Consider the following 27,390-nt stretch of genomic DNA (forward strand, 5'->3'; position numbering starts at 1 on the left):
TCACAGCTGTATGCATTTTTTTCAGTAGTAAACGGCGTCTTTTGTTATAATGCATTCTACCCTTAGGCCTTTCCAGGTGCTGTTAGGGCTTTTTTTTTCGTGTGTAGAATTTCCTCTGCCAACAGGAAGCTTTTGTTCCTCTCACATGTGACTGTGTATTTTCCAGTTGGGAAAACAGAAACAGTTGATGTATTACTGTTTGCATTTTTGCATTTACTGTTCAGAATTTCTAATAATGTCTGGCAGATGTTCTTCGTGCTTCACTGCTGCAGTCATTACATTTGGGTAATCTGCTGGCAGTTTGCCCTCAGTCGGCCTGAATTCCAAAGTCTTGGGTCCTGCGTCGGTTGCTGTCTTCTCATCCATGACGTCAGGTCGTCAGGGGTATAAAACATGCAGCCGACGCCATTTTCTTTAGTCTTTCTTGCCACACGGTGCCCGAAGCAGAAGCATTTCGCAAGTGCTAGTCAGCCGACTACTGAAATATTCGTGTTTGAGTTTCAGAACCGAAGTCTTCAATAAAGCTAAGTACCCCATTGGGGAAACATTTTTCTTGCTTTTTGCCGATGTCAGAAAAAGTTAATTGTATTACTTGTGGGAAGCAAATACCTCATAAGGATTTTCATTTATACTGTATTCCTTGCCTAGGCCCTGACCACAACGTGCCTGGCTGTCGGTTTTGTGCTAGATTTAACCAACGCACTATTAAGCATCGGTATATTTTTGCATCTAAGTATTTTGGAAACTGGTTTAACTAACCAGAGAAGTCGTCAGATAATCCGACTACCGGAGTACATAAAAAAAATGCAAAGAAAAAGACTGAGAGGCAGTCGAGATCCAAAACCGACGACGAAGCTTCTCCTAAGCCAGTCGCTGGTTCACTGGTACTCAGTGAGGCACTTTCGCAGCCCCTGATACCCGCTACCTTCGAGTCGCAGGCTGCTACCGACACCCATGTGGGGTTAGGCATGCCACAAGATACTCAAGGTATTGGACTGACTGATGTATCTCCCTCAGATGGGTCCGGAGCTGCTGAGCAGGCACCGGTTTCTGAGGGTGTATTCAGACCTCAACATTTGTACATCAAACTGACGAAACTGCAAAGGCAAAGACACCTTCTAAAACTGAAAAAACAATGCCTGAGCCACGTGCACAGGCCTCTATGTCTAAAAAACAGATGATCAAAATGGCTGAAGACCTTATTACCTTGATCAGGGGTACCCATCCCCCTCCAGATAAGAGGCCTAGGCAAGACAGGTTTCTATTTCTTCTGATTCCTCTTCTGATCAAGAATTATCTTTACCTCCCTATGAGGATTCTGATACTGAGGAGTCTATTCCATCTGCATCTCATCCTGAGGATTATTCATTTGGAGAAACCTTGCATATTTGAGGGAGCATTTTCACTGGGAGGGTCAAGACTTCTCGGAATCAAAAAAAGAGGCTCAGGGATTTCCTCCTCCTCCCTCAGCACAAGCCTTTAGCCATTCCCCCTATGTGTTAGACATTGTGGATGATGTTTTTTTGGAGTCAAGCCTGACCCTTGACTCTTTACCTCCAGCTCCCAGTAAGCCTGACAGGTATTACAAGGTCCCTGACTCTCATAAATTTTTATTTAGAAACCCTGCTGCTGATCCCGAAACTATTTCACAGGGTCCTAGGGGAGTTAATGCCTTAACAGCAAAAAACCCCTACCCCCTCCGACAGATTCCAGGGCGCTGGACAGATGGGGGAAAAAAAGGTTTATACATCTGCAACCTTGGCAATCAGGGCCTTAAACTGTCAATTTCATATGCTTAAGTACCAACAACATGTTATGGGATTGCTGAAACAGAAAATTATGTTGATTTCAGAATGTGCAGAAAATAAGGAATTGCAGGAATTATTGCATGCAGCTGAACAAGTTGGAAAGCATACTTTGCAATGTGGTTTTGATTCTTTAGAGGCCTCCTGCAGGGCCGCAGTTACTGGATCTGTGATTAGGAGGCATTAAAGGAACAAAATTTGCCTGATCATGTTAAAGCTAAATTACTAGATGCACTTTTACAGCATGATTCTCTGTTTGGAACTAAGGCAGAAGAGGTTTTAAAGAAAATGGAAGACAAAGCTAAGCCTATGCAAGCTGTTAAAGATTTCTTACAAGTGCAGCCACCTAGATTCAGCAGACACTGGCTTACAAAAAATTGATCCTTTCCTGTGTCAGACAGAGCTTAAAGGGGCAAGTCCAGATGCTCCAAGGGTTCCAGGTACCAGACTCAAGACTCATACAGGTGAAAGCATTTGGCGCATCCACCTCCAAATATGGAGGAGATAAAGCGCAAACCTACAGAAAGCAATCCCAATGACTTCCCTCTGCTTACACCAAGCACTTATCTTTTGGCAGCACCCATAGGGGGGAAAATTAGCACTTTTTGCTCATATTTGTCAGTTAATAACCCAGGACAAGTGAGTACTGAATATCGTATCACAGGGATACAGATTCCATTTCCACACTCTGCCAGTGACAAATGGTTGGCCAGACCTGCCAAAAAAAACAATGGGCAGAGGCACAGAAACAGTTGACGTCCCTCATGGATATGGCGGCCATTCAGATGGTACCAGAACAGGAAAAAGGACAAGGTTTTTACTCAGGACTGTTCTTGGTACCCAGAAAGGACAAAGCCTGGTGGCCAATACTGGATTTATCGATTTTGAACACATACCTGGACATTCCAAAATTCAAAATGCTCACCTTGCAACAGCTTCTGCCCATGCTGGGCAAGAATGCTTGGCTGGTGACTTTAGACTTGGGAGTCATACCTGCATGTCCCAATAAGACAGTCGTGCAGAAGATACCTCAGGTTCAAGGCTGGCCTACTGCATTACCAATTCTCTGCACTGCCCTTTGGCTTATCTACTGTACCCAGGGTCTTTACAAAGTGCCTGGCACCAGTAATTGCATTTTGCAGACAAAGAAGTATTCAAATATGTCCTTACTTGGACTGTCTCATTCAAGCAGAGAACAAGGACACTCTTCTACGACACCTGGCATTTTGTGAAAAGGCTTCTAGCATGCCTAGGGTACACAATAAACAAAAAGAAATCACAACTGGTACCCTCTCAAAAGATAACATTTCTGGGTGCAAGCTTGCATACAGCTGCCCAGATGGCTTACCTCACGCCAGACAAACATAGGCAACTGACTATTTATTTCAAACTGATGGCAACAAAAACCCAGTCTTCTGCAAGACAAATTCTGCAGGCTCTGGACTTCATGGCATTCTGCATTCTACTGTTTCCATATGCAAGACTGCATATGAGGAAACATCTGTGGTACCCAAAAAGTTTATGGAGTCAACATTCACACAGTCTGGAAACAGTGATTCCTCTCATCCCCTGCCTGCAACAGGAGTTTTTATGGTGGGCAAAGGCATGTCACCAAAACATGGGATGGCCCTTCACTGTACCCCCTGCCAGCCAAACCTTAACAGACACATCAGATTGTGCCTGGGGGGCCCACATGGCAGGAAGATACATTCAGGGCATATGGGCACCAAACCAGATGCATCTACATATCAACCAGTAAGAGATGCTAGTCGTTCAAAATGCCCTAACAGCTTTCAAGAACTTACTTAATCCAGGACAGCTACTGATAAAGACGGACAACACCACAGTCATGTGGTATATAAACAAGCAGGGGGGCACGCACTCGTACCCCCTTTGCAGATTAGCCATGGCACTGTGGAACACAGCTTTGACCTTCCAGATAAGACTTCAAGCTCAATTCCTGCCAGGAAAACAGAACACTCTGGCAGACTATTTAAGCAGAAACCTTATGGATCCTCACGAGTGGAAACTAAATCCACAAGTATTCATCATAATAACAGAGAAATGGGGGAGCTCAGACATAGATCTATTTGCCTCTCCTCAAAGTTATCAACTGAAAAGATTCTGCACAAGGACTTATCACAGACAAGCATGGAAAGTGGACGCCCTATCTTTCAGTTGGAAAAACCTGTCCGTTTACACCTTTCCTCCTCTGCCTCTTCTACCCAAGGTGTTCCTAAAAGTCAGACAAGAGAAGCCAAAGATGATATTAATTGCCCCGGACTGGCCCCGCCAGTACTGGTACCCAATCCTAAGGAACTTGTCTCAATACCCAGCTTGGACCTTGCCTCAAAGACCACAACTACTGTCCCAGCAAAACAATCAGATCCTGCACAATCAACTACAGACTCTGAACCTGGCAGCATGGCTAATCATGTAATCATACCAACGGCATCTCTCAGTAAAGCTGCGATGGATGTCATTTTGGAAGCCAGAAGGCCTACTACTAGAAAATCTTATGCTGACAAATGGAAGAAATTTTGTGCTTGGAATCAAACACAAGCAGAACCACATATTCCTCAGATATTACAATACTTAACTGAGATGCTTGACAAAGGCGCATCTTTCTCATCAATCAAAATCCATGCCTCTGCCATTTTGGCTCATTACAGTACAGAGGCACCAATCTTTTCTCATCCCTTACTAAAACAGCATCTTAGAGGAGCCAAAAACCTAAGGCCTCCTAGAAGATCACCTTTAACTGCATGGGACCTCAATTATGTGTTGGAAAAGCTCACCCTGCCACCATCTGAACCAGCCGCTACCGCTGATATAAAGTTCTTATCATGGAAGATAGCCCTGCTACTAGCAATTACTTCAGCAAGAAGGGTTTCAGAGCTACAGGCCCTCATGGCTGTAGAGCCTTTTATCATATTTTACCCAGACAGGGTGTCTCTGAGGACAAATCCTACTTTTATGCCTAAGGTGGTTTCCAGTGTGGCTCTTAACCAAACAATCCATCTGCCAACTTTTTATCCAAATCCACAGAACAAAGGGGAGAGAATTCTGCATTCCTTGGATGTACACTGACAGCTAAGATTCTACTTGAGCAGGACAAAAACTGAGCAATTACTAGTGTCATATGCTGCAGGATCAGAAGGAAAGGCTATATCTCAAAGCAGACAATTTCAAAGTGGATTAGCCACTGCATCTGTTTCTGCTACTTACACCATGGTAAACCTGTGCCCAAGGGCATTACGTCTCATTCAGCAGCCTTTCTCAGAGGAGTCCCAACCAAAGACATTCTAGAGGCTGCTACATGGAGTTCTGTTCACACCTTTACAAAGCATTACCATTTGCCTCTCTACTCTTAAGTCCAGGGCAGGCTTTGCCACTGCACTGCTGCAGTGCCTTATAACTGCACCTAATGCTGTTTAGCTCCAGCCTCCCAACCATAGTATTGGGATTCTACCCAAATCTAATGACTTTAACAGTGAAACACGAAGAACATAGTACAGTTGTGTACACTTACCATAAATGTAGATGTTCGAGTGTATTCACTGTTGCAGTCCAAGTTACCCTCCCGCCATCCCCCTTTCATTCTACAGTTTCTTTCCTTCTCTGTCTTCTGCAACCTATGTGATATATTTGCTTGTAGATGAAGGTAGTTTATACTGATGCATGTATATAGTTATATATAATATTGCTACCTTTTTGGGGGCACCTGATATCGGGGGCAAGAAAAACTTAAAAAAATGGCGTCTGCTGCATGTTTTATACCCCTGACGACCTGACGTCATGGATGAGAAGACAGCAACCAACACAGGACTCAAGACTGTGGAATTCAGGCCGACTGAGGGCAACCTGTCAGCAGATTACCCAAATGTAATGACTGCAACAGTGAATACACTCGAACATCTACATTTATGGTAAGTGTACACAACTGTACTTCATGCTGTCAGCAGGAATCCCTGTTACACACACTTACACACACACTTACACACACACTTACACACACACTTACACACACACTTACACACACACTTACACACACACTTACACACACAAAGCAGATTTACTGCTTCCTCTCAGAAGGTAGTGTTTGGTGTGTTACTTTGTAGCCTTCAGGGTCTTGTCAGTTTCCAGTACTGTATGGGTGTTGTAGCATAGATTAGATACTTTTGCCTTAATCAGCAGATTGTATGGTTTAGAATTTTTTTCTCCTCTTAGACCCCAGCCCACAGTCCCTTTCCTTGCCATTATGACACATCTGTTCCTTTAATGCAGCCATACCCACATTACCTTATGGGCAAGAGTCAAACTGAGATGGACCATTGTCTTTTGGAGGTTTTAATTTTTCTTATTTTTATTCCTACCCATTGACCAGCGTACAAAGATGTCATCAGAGTCTGTGCATGTGAGTAATGTGCTTGTGCTTTTATGTTCAGTGTCTTGCCAGGGCTTGAACCCTCTCTCTTGTCCTGGCAAGAAAACCAGAACAACTTCTTAGATTGGTGATCCAGCATTATCCATCCATTTCCCACCCCTGCTTCACTTTGTAGTGACTGGGTCCTGTATTCAAACTTACATCCCCTGAGTTGCAGACGGGGCTTCATCCTTATGTGCTAGGGAGGCAGCCTTGTATAGAAAATCATGCATTTCCGAGCATCTGATGTTGCTCTTTGGTTCTAGTTTAATACCAGTTTATTCCCAGTGATTGCTTTCTTGGGGTGTATTTGTCGCACTCCAATATGAAACTTACTCCTCTTACCTCAGCAAAGCAGCATTTGCTGCCTGCTTTCCCCCAATTCAGCTTTTATTCTCTTGAGTTGTGGTAGATTTTGCCTCACTCACATTTAAAAAAATCACTCCCTCATCTCAGAAACATGGTGTTTGCTGAAAGTTCCATTGCAGCTATCATTGTTCTTAATTAATAGTATATACATATGCTGTTGGCACTGTATGCTGTCAGCACCATATATAGATTTAGGCATCTGACCCCCCCGAGGGTATTTAAAACTTGTATATAGTGTAGGTCGGGAGGTAAATCATCACAGTTATAGGAGTGCATTTGTTTTTCTCAGCAATTACTTTATTCCTGAGTTAGGATCATTGTAAGCAGTTACCTCAGTCATATCCTAAAAGGCTAATACCAGAGCATGTCATTTTTCTAACAGACTATGCTTTGGCGATCTATGAACTGTTACTATGTGGTAGGGACAGAAGGGAGCTGGTATATTAATAAATAACATGCATTCTCATTTCTGTGTCAAGACTTGGATTTTTTTTTAGTTTGAATTTGTGCCAGAGTGACACTACTATCCGATGTTGAGAAAACCTAATGCTACATCTTAAAGGCTTAAAAGCTGCTGTCTCTGTGAGTATTTTTAACATAGGCTTAGTTAAGAGTAATTGTTGCTCATTTGGGACACCTAACATTTTGAATTGGATTTGGAATGCTGTGACAGAGCAAGCCCAAGCGAAAGTGAACGGGGTAATTGGGTGGTGTTCAGTTACTAGTCTAGCTGCCCTTGCGGATCATTTTAAGCCTAGCCAATTTCCGTTTTTGTGCTCAAAATAAACTATCCCATTTGGTTATAAATTGTCCTTGCCCATCCCATGGCCATTAATTATATGATCTGAAGTAGTTTACTTCATTTGCTCTCTAACCTGTGGGTATACGATCTGTATTGGATCCGAGACTGCAGTTTCACCAGCATCTGATCCGAGCTCCAAGCTCCTCCCCTTACCCATAATACCCCCCCATCTCCTTCCTTCCCTCAGGTCTCGTTTGCCATGGCTTTGGCTAGCATCGTGGTCTCTGAGCTCCAGGCGTGGTGCTTTTTTCAATAGTGTTTCCTTAGGATTTTTGGGTAAGAGTGAACTTTTTCTTATTGTGTTAGGTCAGGGTTTCCCTTTCCTTTACCTCCCCTTCCTCGCATTGCATCGTGAAAAAAAAAAAAAAAGTTTAGTTAGAGTTTTGCTGTAATTAGTGTAAGTGTGTAATTGCTGAAAACTGTTTATTTCTTTCTGTTTTATTTTCGGGCATGGCTGAGCAGAATAAGCCTCTCTTTAGAAAGTGCACAAAGTGTGGGCACAAGTTGTCCCCAGCGGATGGCCACACTTTGTGAGTGGTATGTTTAGGAGTTGCATTTCACTTGACTGACTGTTCTATTTGCGTGGATTTTAACCCATGGGCCTTGAAAGATCGCAAGACCAAACTTGTGATGAAGGGACTTTTGTCTGCTTTGTGGGCGGCTGTCCCTGCAATTACTGCAGTCACACTGATGGCTGCTTCTACTTCCTCCACCTCTTCCTCCTCACAGGCTGGGACTCATACTCCTGCTCAGAGGCCCGTGGAAGGGGAAATACTGAGAAAGGATAAGGACAAAGCTAGGAAGAGGTCCCCAGACTGGTCGGGTCCTCCACAGAAACTTCAGGCTGTTTCCAGACCTAGTACTCCCTGGCTCTGGTCACCAAGGTTCTCGCCAGAGCCGGAGCAGACTAGACCTTCTTCCAGGGTGTCCAGTGGCTTCTTCATCGCGCTCCACCAGAAGTTTGAGTGAAGCAGAATTGGACAAAATGATGAGAAGATTAATTCGCAGCCAGATCCAGATGGGAGTCTTGCCAGCCCCCTCTCCCTCTGGAGTGGGGAGCTCGCTCCTTTTTTTCACCCCAATAACTTCAATGATCCGACCCCTGGTGGTGGAGTTTTCAGATCCGAGAAGTCTCTGAGTCTGAAGGAGGGGTGGCACCAATGGTACCTCGATGACGGCCATTGCCCTGATCATGTTGGATCTGAAGAGTTTGGACCTGAGCAGCTCTCTGAGGCATAGTCTGGGCGTCAGATCCGAGGAAAGATTTCCATCAGCTCCGACCTTGTCTGGTTATGGTCCCCCCTTTAGCATCCCGGCGCATGCGGGCTTGGCTCCGATTCCCTCGTTGGGTCCGGGGAGTGCAGCTTCCTTACTGGTGGCCCATGAGGCTCATTCTCCTTCGACATTAGATGTGGTGGAAAGGGTCCTCTCAGTTGGGTTGAGACCCCTGACTATTTCCTCGGATTCCACCCCGGTGATCTCGGCCATTTTGTCCACTCAGGGACAGCCCATGCCCGATGTGCCCCAGCCAGTTCCCCTTGCAGAGCAACAGACTGTTTGCGAGTCTGCTTCAGAGAGTTCCATCGAAGAGGCTCCTCTCAAGACATGAAAAAGGAGGCACCTGGACTCCTCCCCAAAGTCCCCTCACCGAGGACACTGACTTGGAGGAGGGGTAAGGCTCCCCCAGATCACCCTCCGACGATATCTTTGTTGGAGACCTCGAGGAAATCCTGCGCCAAAAGGGGGGTGATCCGCCCCCAAGCCTACCTCGGACGAGTCGGTGTTTCTGGAGGGCTTCTGCATGGGCCTGTGTACTTCTTGGTTGTCTCCTCCCACGGACCCATTGGTGGACCTTATCACCTCCCGGGCATGGAAGGAACTGAACACCGTGGAGCCAATTCCGAAGCACCCAGACAAAATCCTAAGCCCCCCTTCAGATAGACCTAGTTGGACCAAAGGGTCCCCTGTCGACGCTATGGTGGTAGCAGCAGCCAGCAAAAAAGAACTAGCCCAAGAAAGTACTGCTGTCCATCCTCCCATTCGAGAGTCCGGGACGATGGATCACCTGGGGAAGCAAGTGTATGCCTCAGCTACCCTTTCCATAAGGGCGTTGAATTACTTGGCACTCATTACCCGACTGCAGTGCAACCTTGTTAGGGAGCTAGCTGAGTCTTCCCTGGGGTCCATATCGCTGGAGGATAAGCGCACATTCTCTGCACAGATGGCCACTCTAAAAGCGGTATCCAAAATGTCCATCCGCTTCCTTTCGCATGCCACTGAATGGTCAGAGTGGCAAGGGCGACTGGGTCAGGAGTTGCTATAAGGTGTCACGCTTGGCCCAGGCTCTGTCAGTTTACGGAGCCCTTTAAGGCGTCATTTGCAAGTGCCCCTTATGATGGTTCTTCCTTGTTCGGGAAGACGGTTCACGAGACATTGGTTCAGAGCGAAAAGGATGGAAAGACACTGTCTGCCATTGAGATCTGCTTCTTTAACCCTCAAAGATCCTTCTCCAGGAATCAGCGAGGGCAAAAAAAGATGCGATTACAGAAGTGTCAGTATTCCCGGGACGCTCAGCACTAATCTTCCCCCAGAGGCAGAGGGGTTTTGATAGACGCCAGCCCAGAGGCAGAGGGGGTCCAAGGAACATGGGGTCTTGAGAACCGTTCTCAGACAGGCCCAAGCAGCAGCCCTGAGGGGTTGCCCGACTTCTCTGCTTTGGAGGCAGTTGGGGTCTTCTTTCTTTGCACCTAACGGCGTGAGAGTCCATGTCAACAGACCATTGGGTGCTTCAGATCATATCCAGAGGCTATTTAACCCCATTTGTGGATTTCCTTCTTCCACCAAAACACCTCCCAGACGTACCACCCACACAAAGGGAGGTATCAGCACTTAAAATAGATATACTGTTAAAAAAACAAGTCATCCAACCCATCCCCCATGACCAGTCCAGATCGGGCATCTACTCCAGGTTCTTTTTGGTGCCAAAAAAGACAGGGGAACAGGGGACCCAAGACCTATTCTAGATCTTTCCACCCCCAACTTGTCAGTTGCCAAAGAGAAGTTTCGGATGGTCATGTTACAATCCATCCTTCCTTATCTGCAGGAGAAAGACTGGATGTGCTTGATAGATCTCCAGGATGTGTACTACCATATAAAGATTCACAGATGCTCCAGGAGGTTCCTCCACTTCCGGCTAGGGGCCCAGTCATTATCAGTTTCAAGCCCTACCCTTCAGTCTCACCACAGCCCCCCCCGGGTGTTCACCAAGGTCATGGCAGTTGTAGCAGCTCACCTGAGGCTTCAGGGGATACAGGTCTTCCTGTACCTGAATGATTGGCTCCTTGTTTCTCCCACCAAGCGTCTACTATTTCAAGCCAGAGACTACTTTTTGAAGCTGTCAGGCCACCTGGGAATCATTATCAACACAGCAAAATCATATCAGATCCCAGTCCAGGTTCTCGAGTACATTGGAGCAAGGATAGACACTCTGCAAATGAAGGTTTTTCTAACCCCGGAGAGAACTTAGAGCTTATGACTCCATGTGTCCCTGGTCATTCAGTCACACCTCCCATCAGCAGAGACAGTACTATGAGCTCTGGGTTCTATGGCAGCCACAATTACCCTTCTACCCTGTGCTCATCTTCATATGCGAGTTCTACAGTGGACATTAGCGGTCCATTGATCATGGTTAGATCTGCAGTTGATGCATCCTATACGCATCAGCAGGGCTGGCAGGGAGTCCTTCCTCTGGTGGATGCACTCCTCGGAACTGGCTGAGGGACGTCCATTTATTGCAGCCCCTCCCCAAGCCACAGTGACCACAGACGCCTCCCAACTAGGGTGGGGGATTTCTTGCGAAGGACAGTCCAAGGCATGTGGTCCCTGAATGAGACCAAGTTGCATATCAATGTCCTAGAGATGAGGGCGGTCCTTTTAGCTTTGCAGGCCCTTCATGCCTTTCCCCCTCCAGGAACTATTGCAATACAGTCAGACAACATGTCAGTAGTCTAGTACATCAGCAAGCAGGGAGGAACCAGATCTTACCCCCATTGTCGCGAGGCCATGTGAGTGTAGCAATGTGCGATCTCCACCAGCCGGTTTCTGGTAGCAACACACATCCCGGGACGGTCTAACATACTGGCAGACAAACTGAGCAGGATGATTCTAATGCCTTATGAGTGGTCTCTGAATCCTTCAGTAGCGTAGCAGATCTTCCTCGAGTGGGGTTAGCCTTGCTGCAATCTCTTCGCATCTCCTTCCAACGCAAAATGCAGCGATTTCTTTGCTCTGAACCCCCCCCCACACACACACACACACACACACACAGGGGAGTCCCCCCAGAGACACTCTAGTTCATGTTTGGCCTCCCGGTCTTCTCTATGCTTACCCTCTGTTACCTCTTATTTTGAAATTCCTCCAGAAGGCTTGCAGGCTGGGAAGCAAAGTGATCCTCATTGCCCCGTTCTGGCTTTGCCAAGTATGGTTTCCCTCCCTCTGGTCTCATCATCTAGCTCCTCCATGGATCTTAGATCCGATTCTGGATCTCATCTCTCACCCTTCAGGGGTTACGCTTCAAACCTGGCCAGTCTGAAGCTCACTGCTTGGTTGCTCCATTTCCTGTGATACTAGGACTCCCAGTTTATCTTCTCCGGACAAGATTATTCTGGTGATAGCTCACAAATAGTCTACCAGGAAGCTTTACCGCAGTAAATAGAATTGTTTTTTCATCTGGCTTCTCGAAGGTGTCTGGATCCTTTCACAGCTCCCGTACCAGCGGTGTTGGAATTCTTGGCATATATATTTCATCAAGGTGCTAGCTATTCTATGGTGAAAGTTCAATTGGCTGCCATTTCCAACTTTCATATTGGGGAGAACATGTTTTTTTTAGCATCCTCTAAACTTTGTAAAACCTTTATTAAGGGTAATTTCCTTTTAAGACCCCTGGTGAAGGATCCTACCTCTCCTTGGGACCTGACTTTGGTTTTACAGGCTCTTGTTGCTCCACTCTTTGAGCCGGCTGCGTCAGTGGACCTAAACATTTTAGCCTGGAAAACGGCCTTTCTACTAGATATCACTTCAGCTAGGAGGGTTTCAGAGCTTCAAGCACTGTCTGTCAAAACGCCATATATGGTTTTCCATAAGGACAGGGTGTCACTTCGCACCAATCCATCCTTTCTTCCCAAGGTGGCTTCTGAGACTAATATCAACCAAGCAATTAATTTACCGGTGTTCTTTCCAAATTTTCAGAACAGGGGTGAATATAAATTGCACTTGTTTAGACGTACATAGACAACTGAGATTTTACTTAAACATAACTAAGACCTTTCGCAAGTCTGACCAGTTATTTGTGTCTTACTCTAAATCCTTTCTGGGCAAACCAATCTCCAGGGTAACTTTGGCTCGATGGATCTCTCATTGTATCCTTCAGGTATACAAAGACAAGGATATGTCACCCCCAGGTCAAGTGAAAGCACATTCTACTAGATCCATGGCTACTTCAGCTGCTTTTTGATCCAGGGTGTCTCTGGATGATATTTGTTCTGCGGCTACTTGGTCCTCGTCTCATACCTTCATTTCTCACAATAAGATGGACATGGTATCTAGAGGGAAGAGCATCTGTTGGCTCTGCGGTGCTCTGGAATATCTTTCCATGAGGGCCACCCTGTCCCACAAGTTGAAGAGCAAATGAAGTACTACTTCAGATAAACAAGTTATGTGCTCACCTTAACATTCCATCTGTGTAGTTGTACTTCATTTGTCTTCAACCGTCCCTCCCTCCTGCCCCCTGACCTTATGGTTTAGTACTCTGGTAGCTGGGAGAGAGCGCCTCTGTGGCTCTCCTGTTCTTACTGGGTAGGTTTGTATATAACCTGTTGTGATGAGGTCTAATTACTTTGCATTGAAGGGTTTACTAGTTTTTGTTTTTTATTGCAAACCCTATTACTAACTCTAATATTATTATTATTACTGTTATTATTATCATTAGTCTATTTTGTTTTGTTAATTTTTCTGTATGTATCTCACTCTGTGAAGCTTTTCTCCCCGGGCCGCTACTGAAAATGGAAATTTCTCCAGCTAGACTAGCCCGGTCAACAAATGTAAAATAAAAAATAAAATAATTGGGTCAGGCTTAGGCTGATAGTGCAGCAAACTCGATCTGAGGGAGGGAAGGAGATGGAGGGGTATTATAGGTAAGGGGAGGAGCTTGGAGCTCAGATCAGATGCTGGTGAAACTGCCGTCATGCATCTGATACAGATCCGTATACCCATAGGTTGAAGACAAATGAAGTACAACTACTCGGAACGTTATGGTGAGTACATAACCTCTCTTTATCCCTAATGAGAATAACTATGATTACACCATGGATAATTTGAGAGGACCCATGCATGGAATAAAGTATTTAGGAGCTGTCTGTGCCCATCAGTAATACAGGGAGCAGTCCAGGGGGTAAGTTTTCTGCCTCCTATCCATAAATCTAAATTGCACTTTAAATGGATAGGGATAAACTTTGTTTTATGTGGATGGGGAATCTGTTCCACAGCAGTGCTGTCCTCCACAAGATATACTTGTCCCTCCAAACTGTTCTGTTGAAGTTGCAGAAGAGGTTTAGATCCCTAGACAGAGTATTTCTGATGTAATTTGACTTGCTGATGTACAGTAAATCCATCAGTACTGGGTCAGAGGATGCCTTATATGCCAGACAATGGTAATCTCCTAGCAGTCTGTAAGATACTGAATTTAGTGATAGGGCTTTGAATCTGTCAGTGAGGGACATGCTTAGGCCTTGAATCCTTTTAGTAAGGCGTCTCTGTGGGCTTTCCAGTTGTATGTGCTGGACGGATGCATGCCAAAGGGGGCATTATATTCAGTGACTGGCCTAATGAGGATTGAGTAAAAAGACATCCCTAGATCTAAACACAATCCCTTTGTTTATAAGCTGTGCAGTATAGGAGGACTTTCTTACCTCAATAGATGAATGCTGGTCAAAAGTTAGGTCACCGTCCATATAAGTTCCAAAATCTCAAACAACTGTTGTCAATGTGGGAGTTTCCTGGGGTAGATGACTTCCCAAAGAATACAATAATGCATTTTTTGGCATTTAGTTTATCCATAATTTTGGCACCAGTTATTTATTTGAGACAAACCTGTTGGATGGCTAAGTCATTTGAGGATTCAGTGACTTGTCATAGCTTTCAGTCATCTGCAAATGTAGTCAGCCACAGCTCTTAGGCATTGGCTTTTTCTTCAGAAAAGTAGGTGCCAAACAAGAGAGATCCCAGCACAAGAACCCTGGAGTAGTGTTCGAGCAGCAACATATATAGCAGTGGAAGATAACATGGATATACTTGTTTTATGTTGTTGTGGAAGTTTATTTTAGCTGTTTGTATGGGACAAATCTAATTTATCTGTTAAGGGATTGTGTAATTTCAAGTTATAGAAAATGTTCACCTGATTTTGTTTACAATATACTTTTTTCCTTTTAATAATAGAGGTGTTTTGCATGCAGAAGGTAGTTAATGTGGATGCACCGCCATTTTGTTTGAAGTTTATTGTCTTTTTGTATTCCTAGTATCCTTTTCTTGGGTGTTTTTTAAATGCCAGTGATTTTTGAAATACTCCTTGTTCACCCTTTACTAACAGTGAGCCTTCTTATTCATCTCAGGCAAAGTACTGCTTAAGAGTTGTCTTTTCAAAAGTGTGCTATTGACATAAAGGTAATGGGAGTGCTTATTAAACTTTGTTTTCCCCTTTTGTTTAGGAATTGTTAGTCGTCTGAATCAGCTGACAGATGATAAGGCATCCTCCTCGAGTGAACGGTTGCAGGCACTGTCTGGTTTCCAACGTAAAGCTTTAAGCCACGCCTTATGCTTTCCTACAGTTGAGCGTGTGGTGTATTCCACATGTTCAGTGCACACTGAGGAGAATGAAGATGTTGTCAGAGATGCTTTGAAGGAGCACGGAGATCAGTTCAGGTAAAATGATTTTCTGCTTTCAGCTTTTTAGATTGCACAGTAGTTGTCAGCGATGCCGCAGAAGACAAAACATTTGAAATGATGGACAGAGAGCTTCTGATGTTTATACCATTTGTATCTGTCATAATGTGGACATGAAATTATAGATATAAATTTTGGGGACACCATCTGGAAGGTTAAGAACAGTTCTTTGTCCTAGGTGCCCCTACTGTCAGACAGTATTTTTAAGCTATTTTTTTACTAGCTGTTTCTTGGACCTGCTCACATCATCTGACTTCCTCGGTGAAACAGACTTTGTTTAGGTGTAAGAAGTCATCTTTTAAAAGTCATGCAAACTTGCCTTTTTTAAGAAAAAAAAAGTAGTAAGAAAGGTGGATAGCATTGCTGTCTTTTGAATAATTTGATAAATGGTAAATCCAGCCATTTCAAGAATACTTGAAGAATAGAAAATGTGTGTTGAAGTAGGATGAGGGGTTAGAGCTGTTAGCTGAAATTCCCTTTAAGAACTTATTTATACAAGCCAATTCATGACACAAACAAGATGTTTGCTAAAGGTTTCTACACTGTTTTCTGTAGGAATCATTATCAGTGCAATTGATATTCATTGGCAGAGATTCCAGTTTTCTTTTCTGTCTCTGCATTGTGAAACGTTGGAGTTACTATATGTATATATGTATGTGTGTGTGTTTGCCTTTTTTACATTTCAAAGGCTGTTTCAAACATTTTTTGTTGACTATTGCATAGTAGAAATAAATATTCAACTATGCTTCTAGTTATATCTAGAATAAATCCAAACCATCATCAGAGCTGGTTGTCAGAAGGAAGGAAAAATGAAGTAGCCATTGGTCAACCCTCTCTATCTTTTCTCACTTAAGTTTTTTTTTTTGAGTTTTTGCAATACTGCCATCATTTTGAGGTCTTGGGAAGAAGGTGATTTAGTCAGGGCTTTATTCTTCTGCACCACAGAGCTGCGATAGATTAAATTATTCACTGTAGCCAACATGACTGGTGTTTGACTGGCCCTCCAAGAGCTGGAGGAGTCAACTTGGGTGGGATTGGATTTAAAGGATTGAGTTTGCTTGCACATTCTGTATATGTTACTTGGTGGGGCTTGAAGAACTTAATGTGGAATTTGCACTCAGAGCAGGAATGCATGTGGATTTATACCATTCATGAAAGCAAATGACAGTCCCAGGGAGCTCCCGTTGCACATTCCTTGGGATAGCCATCTGGGCATGTGTGAGGGAATGTCGAAGCTTAAAGCAAAAATGTAAGTCTGTAATGTAATGATGGCACTTATACTGGTCTGCTCACCTTTTACTGACCAAATTGGTTATTAGAGCAGTTGATGATCAGGCTCAATTGTTAGGAGAGCAAAAAAAAAAAAGTTTTGTCACATTGCCCAGTCTTTTTCATCATATAACAAGACATACATTTATCCAAGTTCTTATATCTCAAAGCAGATAAACAAGTAGTGTAGAGGAATTTTACTGTACACTATGTTTAGTTTTGTACATGTAACCCAGAAAAGTGCTTTTGCACTGAACTAACTACTCATTTCACTGAAGATCTCATTGTGTTAGCAGTAGAGAAATATTTTTTTTTTTAATTAATTTTATAAATTTCTAAATAAAAAAATTATACAAATATATGCATTTTAAACAGTGTACACAACCATGTTAAAGAGCTGTGCAAAACATCCTGAACATATTTTTGAAGAAATTTATGAAAACCTTTGGCATAGATGATGTGATTTCAGTATTTGGAGTTTGAAGTGGATTTACATATTATTCTCCAAGGTACAAAAACTGGTCTAGGCTAGACAGAACTTACATTTCACAGGAACATGTGCATTTAATTGAATTTTGTGATATGCATCCAATAACTGATTCAGATCACGCAACAGTAGCAACTAAAAATGCAGGATATTGAAATAAAAATGAGACTCTGGTGCTTTCCCATCTATCTGTAAAAAAGAGAGGAATTTAAGGAACAAATAGTAGAAATTATTTGGGAGTTATTAGGAAAGATAGACATTTCTTCTGTAGATTTAGCTGGGGAGTGGGATAAAATTAAAGTTGAGTTTAAAAAAAGGGCAGAAGTAAAAGAAAGAGAAATATGGTTAAGAAGTAACAATAATTATTTAGAGGGGCTGACAAAGGTTAAAGTATTGCAGAATATGGGGAATCTCACAACAAGTAGAGGAGAGGAGCAATTGCAGAATCCTAACAGAAAATAAGGGATTACCTCAATTATATGCATGAGTTCAGAAAGAGTGCAGTTGTAAGCAACTGTTCTTTGATAATAACTCCAGTGCAGAAAAACTTTAAGCACGACGACTCAGGCAACAGAAAGTAGGAAGGAGTGCTGCCAAGCTTACGGAGCTTATGACGGAAGATAAGAGATCCTGTAGAGGTATTAGAAATGTTTTGGAAATGTTGTGAAAATCTGTATAAAGCAGAGACATATGAAAATCAAGAAAAGGTACAAATGTATATTTAAGTTATCGGCAAAAGCAGAGGATATAAGATTTCTGTTATAGATTCTAGGTATGTGATGGACTTCCCACTACTGACCTCCCAAAAAAACTTAAAGCTATAGATGAGTTCTCTGAAATCTCTAACTATAATTTAAATCTAATCAAATCCCACATATTTCCCATGAATCTTATAGGTCATAAGGAATTTTACTTTCCCATGAGTGAGATCAAGATAAGTTACCAGATAAAGTACCTAGGAATAATATTTACTCCTGACTTTAAGGATATTATAAATAATAACCTATTGTGTACGTGGACCAGTATTGAAAGTGATTTCAATAGGTGGAAGAATATTAATATGTCATTACTATCAAAAAGCTAGTGTTGTTAAGATGAACCTTTTACCAAGAATACTCTTTCAGCTAAATGCTACTTTTTCAAATATTCCCCAAAAATTCTTCCTTGATATGCAAAAAGCTATATCAAGATGCTTATGGTACCCCAAATCCACTAGAATTAAATACGACAAACTTGTACTTACCAAAGATAAAGGGGGATTGGGGTTACCTGATTTCAAACTCTATTATAGTACAATTACTGCTTACAGACCAATACAGGTAATAAGCCATGACCCGTATGCAAATACCTGGACACCCCAATGGACCAAAATTTGGTCTGAACAACTGAAATCCCTTGGGTATAACAGCAAATCCCTACCATTTTTAAACCTAAATCAAAATGGCATATTCACGAAGAATATACACCCACTAATTAAATACATGATTCTTACTACACAGAAATTATTTAAATCATTGCATTTATTAGATGCTCTTGCCTTTATACAACCACTCCACCTAAATCCCAACCTAAACAATAAACCCTTAAATCTAACAAGTTACCCTCTGATAAAAGATCTCACAGTATGGGAAATATACCAATGGAGAGAATCCAATATACAGCAAATAAGACTAGAACTAAATCTTACTAAGAAATGTACTGTTATTCTTACCCAAATCCATTATCTCATAAATGCTAAATTTTCACAAACACAAGTTGACTTGCAAGATATAAACTTAGTAAAACTAATACTAGAAAACTTTGAGATGAATGGGAAAACAATTTCTAGGACATATAAACTTGTAACAAACATAAAGCACAAGAATTCTCCATTATTTTCAAACTATTGGCAAGAAAAAAATCTCTTGACGGAGGAAAATAAGAGACTGACCATTGAGAATACGATAAAATTAATTCCTCTTAAGAAGCTGCTATATACACAAATTATGATAAATAACAATGTATACTATACCCCATCAAAACTAAATAAGTTCAATTCCAACTTCTCGCCCATATGTTCTCACTGCCCAAACCAAACTGCAGATATTCTCCATGTCATGTGGAAATGTAGCAAGGTACACAACCTATGGTGCTGTTTAAGAGCTAGATTAGAGAAGATGGGATATGAAAAATCAACCCTGTCATGGGAGACTGCTATATTGCACATTAACATGACTCAACTTCCAAAAATAAAAAAAAATGTCCTTATCACGATGTGTGCCCTTACTAAATTTTATATCACTAAAAACTGGAATGTCACATCTCCAATTACATTGGAAGGCTTTTGCAACCTTGCTGTTAAATATATCTCATCTCACAAACTAGTTTATACAAAAACAAAAAAGAAAAACACTATTATCAGAAATATTGGGGTTACTTACTAGATGTAATTCTTAAAGAAAGATTCTGTACACTGACATATGACAAATTTATATCATGCAATAACTGCATTATAACCAGTTTTTAGTTTTTTTTCTTCTTTCCCTTTTCCTCTTTATATATTGAATTGTATTCCCTAATTACATTAAGTATAAGTGGTTGAATTTCTATATTTATCTTCATAAAATGCTCCTTATACTATATCTCACTTTAAGTGATGTTAAAAACCTTTTATACTCCATTTGATGATGTAGTGACTTCTACTGTATATAGTGTGTGTGTGTGTGTGTATATATATATATATATATATATATATATATATATATATATATTTCTTGTGTTCGTTTTTTGAATGTTTCCTTTTTGTATGTACTGTTGTTTTGTGTGTTTGTATGTATCACTGTTAATATCTGAAAATTCAAATAGAGATTTTGGAAAAAAAAAAGAAAAGGTACAAATGGAAATGTTTATGGAAGAATTAAATATGCCAAGGTTAGAGGAAAGTGAAGCTCAATTATCAACAGGATAGGAGGAGATGAGATAAAAATGGTGGTGTATAACCAATCTACAGGAAAGTCCTCATGAATAGATGGTATTCCTGTGGACGTTTGGAAGCTAGGAGGGGAAAAAACTGAAAGATCTGGAAAGTTTTAACTGTGTTTTAAACGGAGGAGAAACACCAACATTCTGGAAGAAAGCAGTGGTGGCTATAATACCTAGAGATGGTAAAGACCCATCAAAAACAGCTTCATGTAGGCCCATTTCATTTCTAAACCATGATTATAAACTGTTTGTCCATAATGGCTAAAAGAATGGCACAGTGTGGTTTTCTGGAGGGGAGGCAAACCTTTGACAACTTTAATGAAACCATGATTATCCACTGGGAAGCAGAATGTAAACAAATACCACAGTTGTTGGTGGGCCTTGATGCAAAGAAAATATTTGACAGAGTAAGCTGGGATTTTATGAGCAGGATAATGGAAGCATTTGCATTCTCTGATAAAATTATGAGGGAACAGAGGTAAAAATTAAAGTGGGTGGGTTCCTCTCTGATAATTTGTTTGAACAGAAAAAACAGGCAGGGGAGTCATTCCTCTTTATAATTTCCATTATGTTTAGAATCATTGGCAAATAAAGTAAGGGATTCAGAAATTCAAGGATATAATTGGCATGGTAGTCTAGAAAAGCTGGCTTTGTTTGCAGATGATGATATTTATACCTGATAAAACCAGAAAAGGACATTTCAGTGTTGTGGAACATTTTGAGACAGTTTCAGGTCTTTTTGAGATATAAAATTAATGAAGATAAAACAGAGGTAGTAGCTGTAAACTATGTACCAACACACACATTGGTTCTGCAATACCCATATTTATGGGGATATGATAAAATGAAGTACTTAGGAGTATGGATTAAAAAGTATTCTGTTGGGGCAGCTAAGGATATGTGGGAAAAGACTAAACAAAAGATAACACGAAAACTGAGATATTGGAAGCTCTGTTTTATTGATATGGATAGCAAGATGCAACTAGTCGAAATGTTTTTAGTCTGTTGAGTTTATATACAGGTCAGGCATAATTTTATCAACCAGATGAGAAACTGTGGACAGTAATTAATGAAAGAGTTGAAAGATTTTATCTGGGAGGGGAAGACCGTAAGAGTCAAGTGGGATACGCTGATTCTTCCAATAGAACAAGGTGGTTTGGGATTACCTAATTTGAAGGGTTATTCAGAGGTACGCAGTTAAGCCTCCTGTACATAGCTCAAGCAGAAAGCTATAAATTCAAACTGGAAAAGAGAGGGATGATGATGAAATGGGGGAATATGAAGAAACAAGGAGAGACTGGGATTTTGGATGCATACCCTTAAGGAGATTGACAGTAACCATACAGATTCATAAAGTAGCAAAAAGTATTTTAAGAACTAGGCAAACACAAGAATGGAGAAAGAAGAGTCTGCCAATAGGGATGACTACAATTTGGGGGCAGGAATTTATTGGAAAAAATGCAAAGGAACCAAGGTATTGGGAGCAAATAAAGAGGGAAAGGTAATAGAATGGGAGGAGGCCAAGAATTTATTTGGACTGCAGGCTAGAGATACTCTGATATCAGAGTATAGGCAAAAAGAAAGAAATAAGGAGATCCTAAGTGAAAGACCAGCACTGGTAGAGTTTAATAGAATCTAGAACAGAGGCTGTTGCAATAATTAGAAGAGCATATAAAAAATAGCACAATAACTTTAAAAATCAGAGGAGGTTAGAACAGATTGAGAAAATAGGCTGGAAAAACAATTCACAAAGAAACAATGGGGGCTATATTTATGTCTCAGATATGCAGCAGAGTCTAGAATATTTAATATCTTTGCTTGGAAGTGTTTATATAGGTATTTCTATATCCCAAGTAGACTCTAAAAGTATTTTTCCTCGGGTAGATAGCAAATGGTGGTGGTGTGGGGGAAGAAAGATGTAATTAGGAGCATATTTTTGGGCATGTAATTTTTATTTATTTATTTATTGACATTTGTTGACTGAGAATGTCAAATGTAATGATTTGGCAGACTTTACAAATTCCCTGCAGACTACTGTAACAGAAGTACTGGGTGAGCATATTGATATAATTAGGGAAATTATTTATTTGAGCTCTAGTACAGAATCGGAATTACATAAGGTTTAAAAGAAGGTAGGATTTGAAAGAGCTATGTAATGATTGGCTGACAATGGATAGATTACAAGTGATTGATAATGTTTGCAACTAAAAATGTCAGTATGGTTCGATGTTCTTCGAATTTCACTGTTGCAGTCATCACATTTGGGTTATCTGCTTGCAGTAGCCCTTAGCCGGCCTGAGTAACAAAGTCTTGGGTCCTGCGTCAGTTGCTGTCCCTTCTTGCATGACGTCAGGTCGTCAGGGGTATAAAACATGCAGCCGACACCATTACATCCTTCTTTCTTGCTGTGCGGTGCCCAAAGCAGAAGCAGTTTGCAGTCGGCCGACTCCTGAAATTTTCATTTTCGAGTTTCAGAACGTCTTTAAAGCCAAGTACCCCGTTGGAGAAACTTTTTCTTGCTCCTTACCGATGTCAGTAAAAGTTAGTAATTGCATTTCTTGTGGAAAGCAAATACCTCACAAAGATTTTCATTCGTACTGTATTCCTTGCCTAGGCCCTGATCACAACGTACCTTGCTGTTGGTTTTGTGCTCTATTTAATCAACGCACTGTCCATCGTTGGTATATTTTCGCCTCTAAATATTTCAGTTATCGGTTAAATTATCCAGAAATGTTGTCTGTAAGCCATCCGACTATCGGAATTTTGAAAAAAACACAAAGATAAAGACAGAGACAGGCTGCCTAGGTCCAAAGCTGCCGACGATGCTTCTGCTAAGCCAGACACCAGTTTGCCAGTACTCAGTGAGGAGCTTTCGCAGCCCCTGATACCCGCTACTTCTGATTCGCAGGCCTCTACTGAGACCCATTCGGAGTCTGGTATGCCGCGAGATGCTTCAACTGTGGAACCTGCGGATGTCTCTACCTTGGATGGGTCCGGAGCCGCTGTGCAGGCACCGGCTTTTGAGGGTGTATTCATGCCTATGGACTTGCATATTAAACCGATGCCTCCTTCTTCTTTAAGGCCTAAACCTCTAACCATGCCTAGAAAACCGACGCCCAGGCCGCATGCTCAGGCCTCTATGCCTAAAAAACAAATGATAAGAATGGCTGAAGATGTTATAACTTTAATCAGGGGAAGCCAACCACCTTCTTCTAAGAGGCCTAGGACTGAAGTTGATTATGAATCTTCTGACCAGGATTCTGATTTTTCTGTTTCTTCTTCTGATCTGGATTTACCCTTATCTACTTAAGAGTATTCAGATGCAGAGGACTCTATTCCCTCTGCTTCCCCTTCAGAGGATTTTTCTTTTGGTGAAACCTTGCACACACTAAGGGAACATTTTCACTGGGAAAGCCAGGATTTTTCTGATTAGAAAAAGAGGCTTCGGGATTTCTTACTCTTGCCTCAGCATAGGCCTTTAACTATACCTCCTGTACTAGACATTGTTGATTATGCCTTTTTGGAATCTAGTTTGGCTCCTGATTCTTTACCTCCTGCTCCTAGAAAACCTGACAGATATTGCAGGGTTCCTGATTCTCACCAGTTCCTTTTTAAAAATCCTGTTGTGGATCCAGAGACCATTTCACAAGGACCCAAGGGCATTAAGTCCTGTACTGCCAAAAACTCTACCCCTCCTGATAGAGATTCCAGGGCGCTGGATGGATGGGGTAAGAAGGTTTACACTTCTGCAATCTTGGCCATTAGGGCCTTAAACTGTCAGTTTCATATGTTAAAGTATCAACAACATATTATTGGATTGCTTAAACGGAAAATGATGTTGATTCGTGACTGTGCTGAAAATAAGGAATTACAGGATTTAATGCATTCTGCTGGACAGGTTGGAAAATATACTTTGCAATGTGGGTTTGATTCTTTAGAAGCCTCTTGCAGGGCTGCTGTCACTGGGTCTGTACTCAGAAGGCATGCTTGGCTTAAGGAGCAATCTTTGCCTGATCATGTTAAAGCTAAACTGTTGGATGCACCCTTAAATTAGGGCCACCTGTTTGGCAACAAAACTGAGGAAGTTCTTAAAAAGATGGAAGATAAAGCTAAATCTATGCAAACTGTTAAAGATTTCTTACAAGTTCATCCTCCAGAATTTAGTAGGCATTGACCCTCTGAGAATTGGTCCTTTCCATCTCCTTCCAGGCCTTCTTAATCCAAACCAAGACACAACAGAAATCCCAGGTTTCAGTCCCAGGGTACGCACAAGACTAAGCAGTGGGGGGCTTCCACTTCCAAATCTGGGAGTAGTAAGACTCCCCCTATGGAAAACTTTTTCAATGACTTGATTTTAGAACTTCCAAGCACTTCTCAACTGAATGCTCCTTTAGGGGGAAAGATTGGTCTGCAGGCCAAAAACTGGGAACTCATTACCCAAGACAAATGGGTTTTAAATATAATGTCCCAAGGATACAGATTTCACTTCCACACATTACCAAAGCCAAAAGGTTGGCCAGATCTACCCACAAATCAGTGGGCAGAGGCTCAAAAGCAAATACTCTCTCTTTTAAACATAAAGGCTATTCAAACTGTACCAGAAGAGGGAAAATGACAAGGTTTCTACTCCAGACTTTTCTGGAACCCAGAAAAGACAATTCATGGCGTCCTATTCTGGACCGGTCTACTCTAAACACCTTTTTGACAATTCCAAAATTCAAGATGCTGACTCTTCTCCAGTTGCTTCCTATGCTAGGAAAAGATGCCTGGATGGTAACACTCGATTTAAAAGAAGCATACCTGCACATCCCAATCAGGGAATCTTGCAAAAGATACCTACACTTCAAAGCAGGTTATAATCTCTACCAGTTCTCTGCACTGCCCTTTGGCTTATCTACTGTGCCCAGGGTATTCACAAAGTGCCTAGCCCCAGTCATCGCATTTTGCAGGCAAAAAAATATTCAGATATACCCATACCTGGACGATTGTTTAATTCAGGCCGAAAGCCAGGACATACTTTTGAATAATCTGGCCTTTGTACAAAGGTTGCTAACTGGTTTGGGGTACACCATAAACGAAAAGAAATCACACCTGGTACCCTGTCAACAAATCATATTCCTGGGAGCAAGCTTGAATACAACTTCCCAAATGGCTTTCCTCACGCCAGAGAAACAAATTCATTTGACAACCTACTTCAAACAATTGGCCACAAAAACCCTACTATCTGCAAGGCAGATACTACAAGCCTTGGAGTTCATGGCCTCCTGCATTCTTCTGATTCCATATACAAGACTGCATATGAGGAAACTACAATAGTATCTAAAAAGCCTATGGTGTCAACATTCTTATGATCTAGAAGCAATGATGTTAAGTTGTCAATCTCGCCTTCATTCTTGCTTGATGGGTTCGGAGCCGATCCCTCGGCTCCGACTCGGCACTTGCTAAGCTCGAGAGTCACTTTTACCAGCTCGAGGCAGCCCCATATCCCATGATGCAAGGCGGTAAGTACCCAGATCTCGTTTGCCGCTTCGCTTAGGAGGTCTTCTTTTTGCCAGCTCCTGGTAAGTTGTTCACTTTTGTGATATTTAAGCCCCTTTTTAGTCAATAACCTTTTATTGATAGTTTTTAAGTTTAATTTGTAACTTTTCTGACAGAAATTCCCTGTCTCCTTTAATTTTTTGTTAGTCAATCTTTTCCCTATCCCATCCCCCCCCTGTTAGGGTGTGTGTGTTGGTTTATAGAATACCTTTTGGTATTTTATTTAACTTAATTTTGACTGGTGTGTGTGTGTGTGTTTTTTCGGCACCATGTCAAAGGAGAGGGTCTCAGGTTTTAAGAAGTGTGACTCGTGCTGTCAGAAGATGTCTCTGACAGACGGTCACACTTCTTGCCTGTATTGTCTGGGCCCTCTTCACCTGCAGGACTCCTGTGCTATTTGTCACTCCTTCAGCCAGAGAGTCCTGCAGGAGACGGAATAAACTGATTCTTAGGGGCCTTCTTGCCGGAGGGCTCTCCGCTAAGTCGGCTCCACCAAAATCAGTAAAACCTGCCAAGGCCCAGGCTTCTGTATCTAAGCCTGCGGCCTCGGCTCCGACTGCATTGAGTCGAGATCGGCTCGGCTGGAGCCGATTCTAGCTTGACAAAGCCTTCGGCACCGATGGCTATCGGTGCCGAATCTGTATTGACCGCCGATGTCGGCTCCGATCGGCTCCGACACCCATGTGGCACAGGCATCGGTGTCGGCTCCGATCGGCTCCGACACCGTTACTTTGGTGGCTGTATCGGCTCGGCTGGAGCCGATACATCGAGCTTCCTGTCGGCTCCGAGGTCGGCTCCGACAGGATCTATTGTATCGGCTCCGATGGCTCATTCCAGGAAGAGGTCGAGGTCTCCTTCCTTGGAGCCGATACTTTCGGCTCGGCTTCACCTCTTCTATCGAATGGAGCCATCGGAGCCGATCTTCAAGGTCATCCAGGTTGTCAGATCATGACCTAGAGAGTGGTCAGTAGATTACTCAAGTCACAGGTACTGGCCCAAATGTTACACAGTCCGTCTCAACAGGCGACTGTTGGTCCACACCCGTTACAGTTCCTCCTTCAACTCTACCCCAGAGCTTGGAGTTGGAGTCTTCGAATGGTTACTGCTACGGCTGGAGGACGGATACCCCCTTCTGTTCCTTCAGCCTCTACTCTTATCTCCTCTTGAGACCTTCCTTAGAGGGATTCGGTGGTCGGGCTTCCATGGTCTCCTCCGAGGGGTGAGTGGCATCGGACCCTTGTCCGAACCCGCTCTTCCCTTGGAGCCTCGGCCTTGGTGAGCTCGGATCCGACATCTGCCTCGAGACTTCCCTTCGGTGGTCCCTGGAGTTCCTAGCTCTTGGGAGCGGGTTCTCTCGGACCTGCCTGGGAGGGAGCATTCGAGGTGAAGAAGAGTGTACTGGCCTCTGGTATCAGTCAGCAGTCTGTTCCGTAGCTCCTCCCTCTATAGTACCTGTTGACATCTCTGCCACTTCTCTTGCTACAGGACCCAGAGATCCTCCGCCTCAGGTTTCCCCATTGGGAATTTCCCCTCTTCCGAGGATTCTCCTGATGTTTCGGGAGATCCTCCTAGGAAGAGGACTTGTAAGAGGAAGCATGTAGACTCCCGAGTCTGTCACTTCGGATACTGACTTTGATGAGTCAGAGGGATCCCCTAGATCCCCTCTGAGGATGTCTCCTTCTCAGACATCCTAGAACTTCTGAAACAGAGGGAAACTGGCCCACCAACAATCCCTCTG

The 27,390-nt window shown here is 42.6% G+C and overlaps 1 protein-coding gene across 1 annotated transcript in view; it reads left to right on the plus strand.

Annotated features, from left to right (window-relative positions):
- Positions 1-27,390, plus strand: part of NSUN5 (NOP2/Sun RNA methyltransferase 5) — a 787,401-nt gene that overhangs the window by 647,187 nt on the left and 112,824 nt on the right. The window contains exon 8 of the mRNA XM_044054112.1: positions 15,163-15,376. Coding sequence (XP_043910047.1) covers positions 15,163-15,376 — 214 coding nt within the window. The remainder of the gene's footprint in view (positions 1-15,162; positions 15,377-27,390) is intronic.

This window comes from Protopterus annectens, chromosome 13.part0, assembly GCF_019279795.1.
Source record: "Protopterus annectens isolate FY-2018-M chromosome 13.part0, PAN1.0, whole genome shotgun sequence".
Classification (NCBI taxonomy): Eukaryota; Metazoa; Chordata; order Ceratodontiformes; family Protopteridae; genus Protopterus; species Protopterus annectens.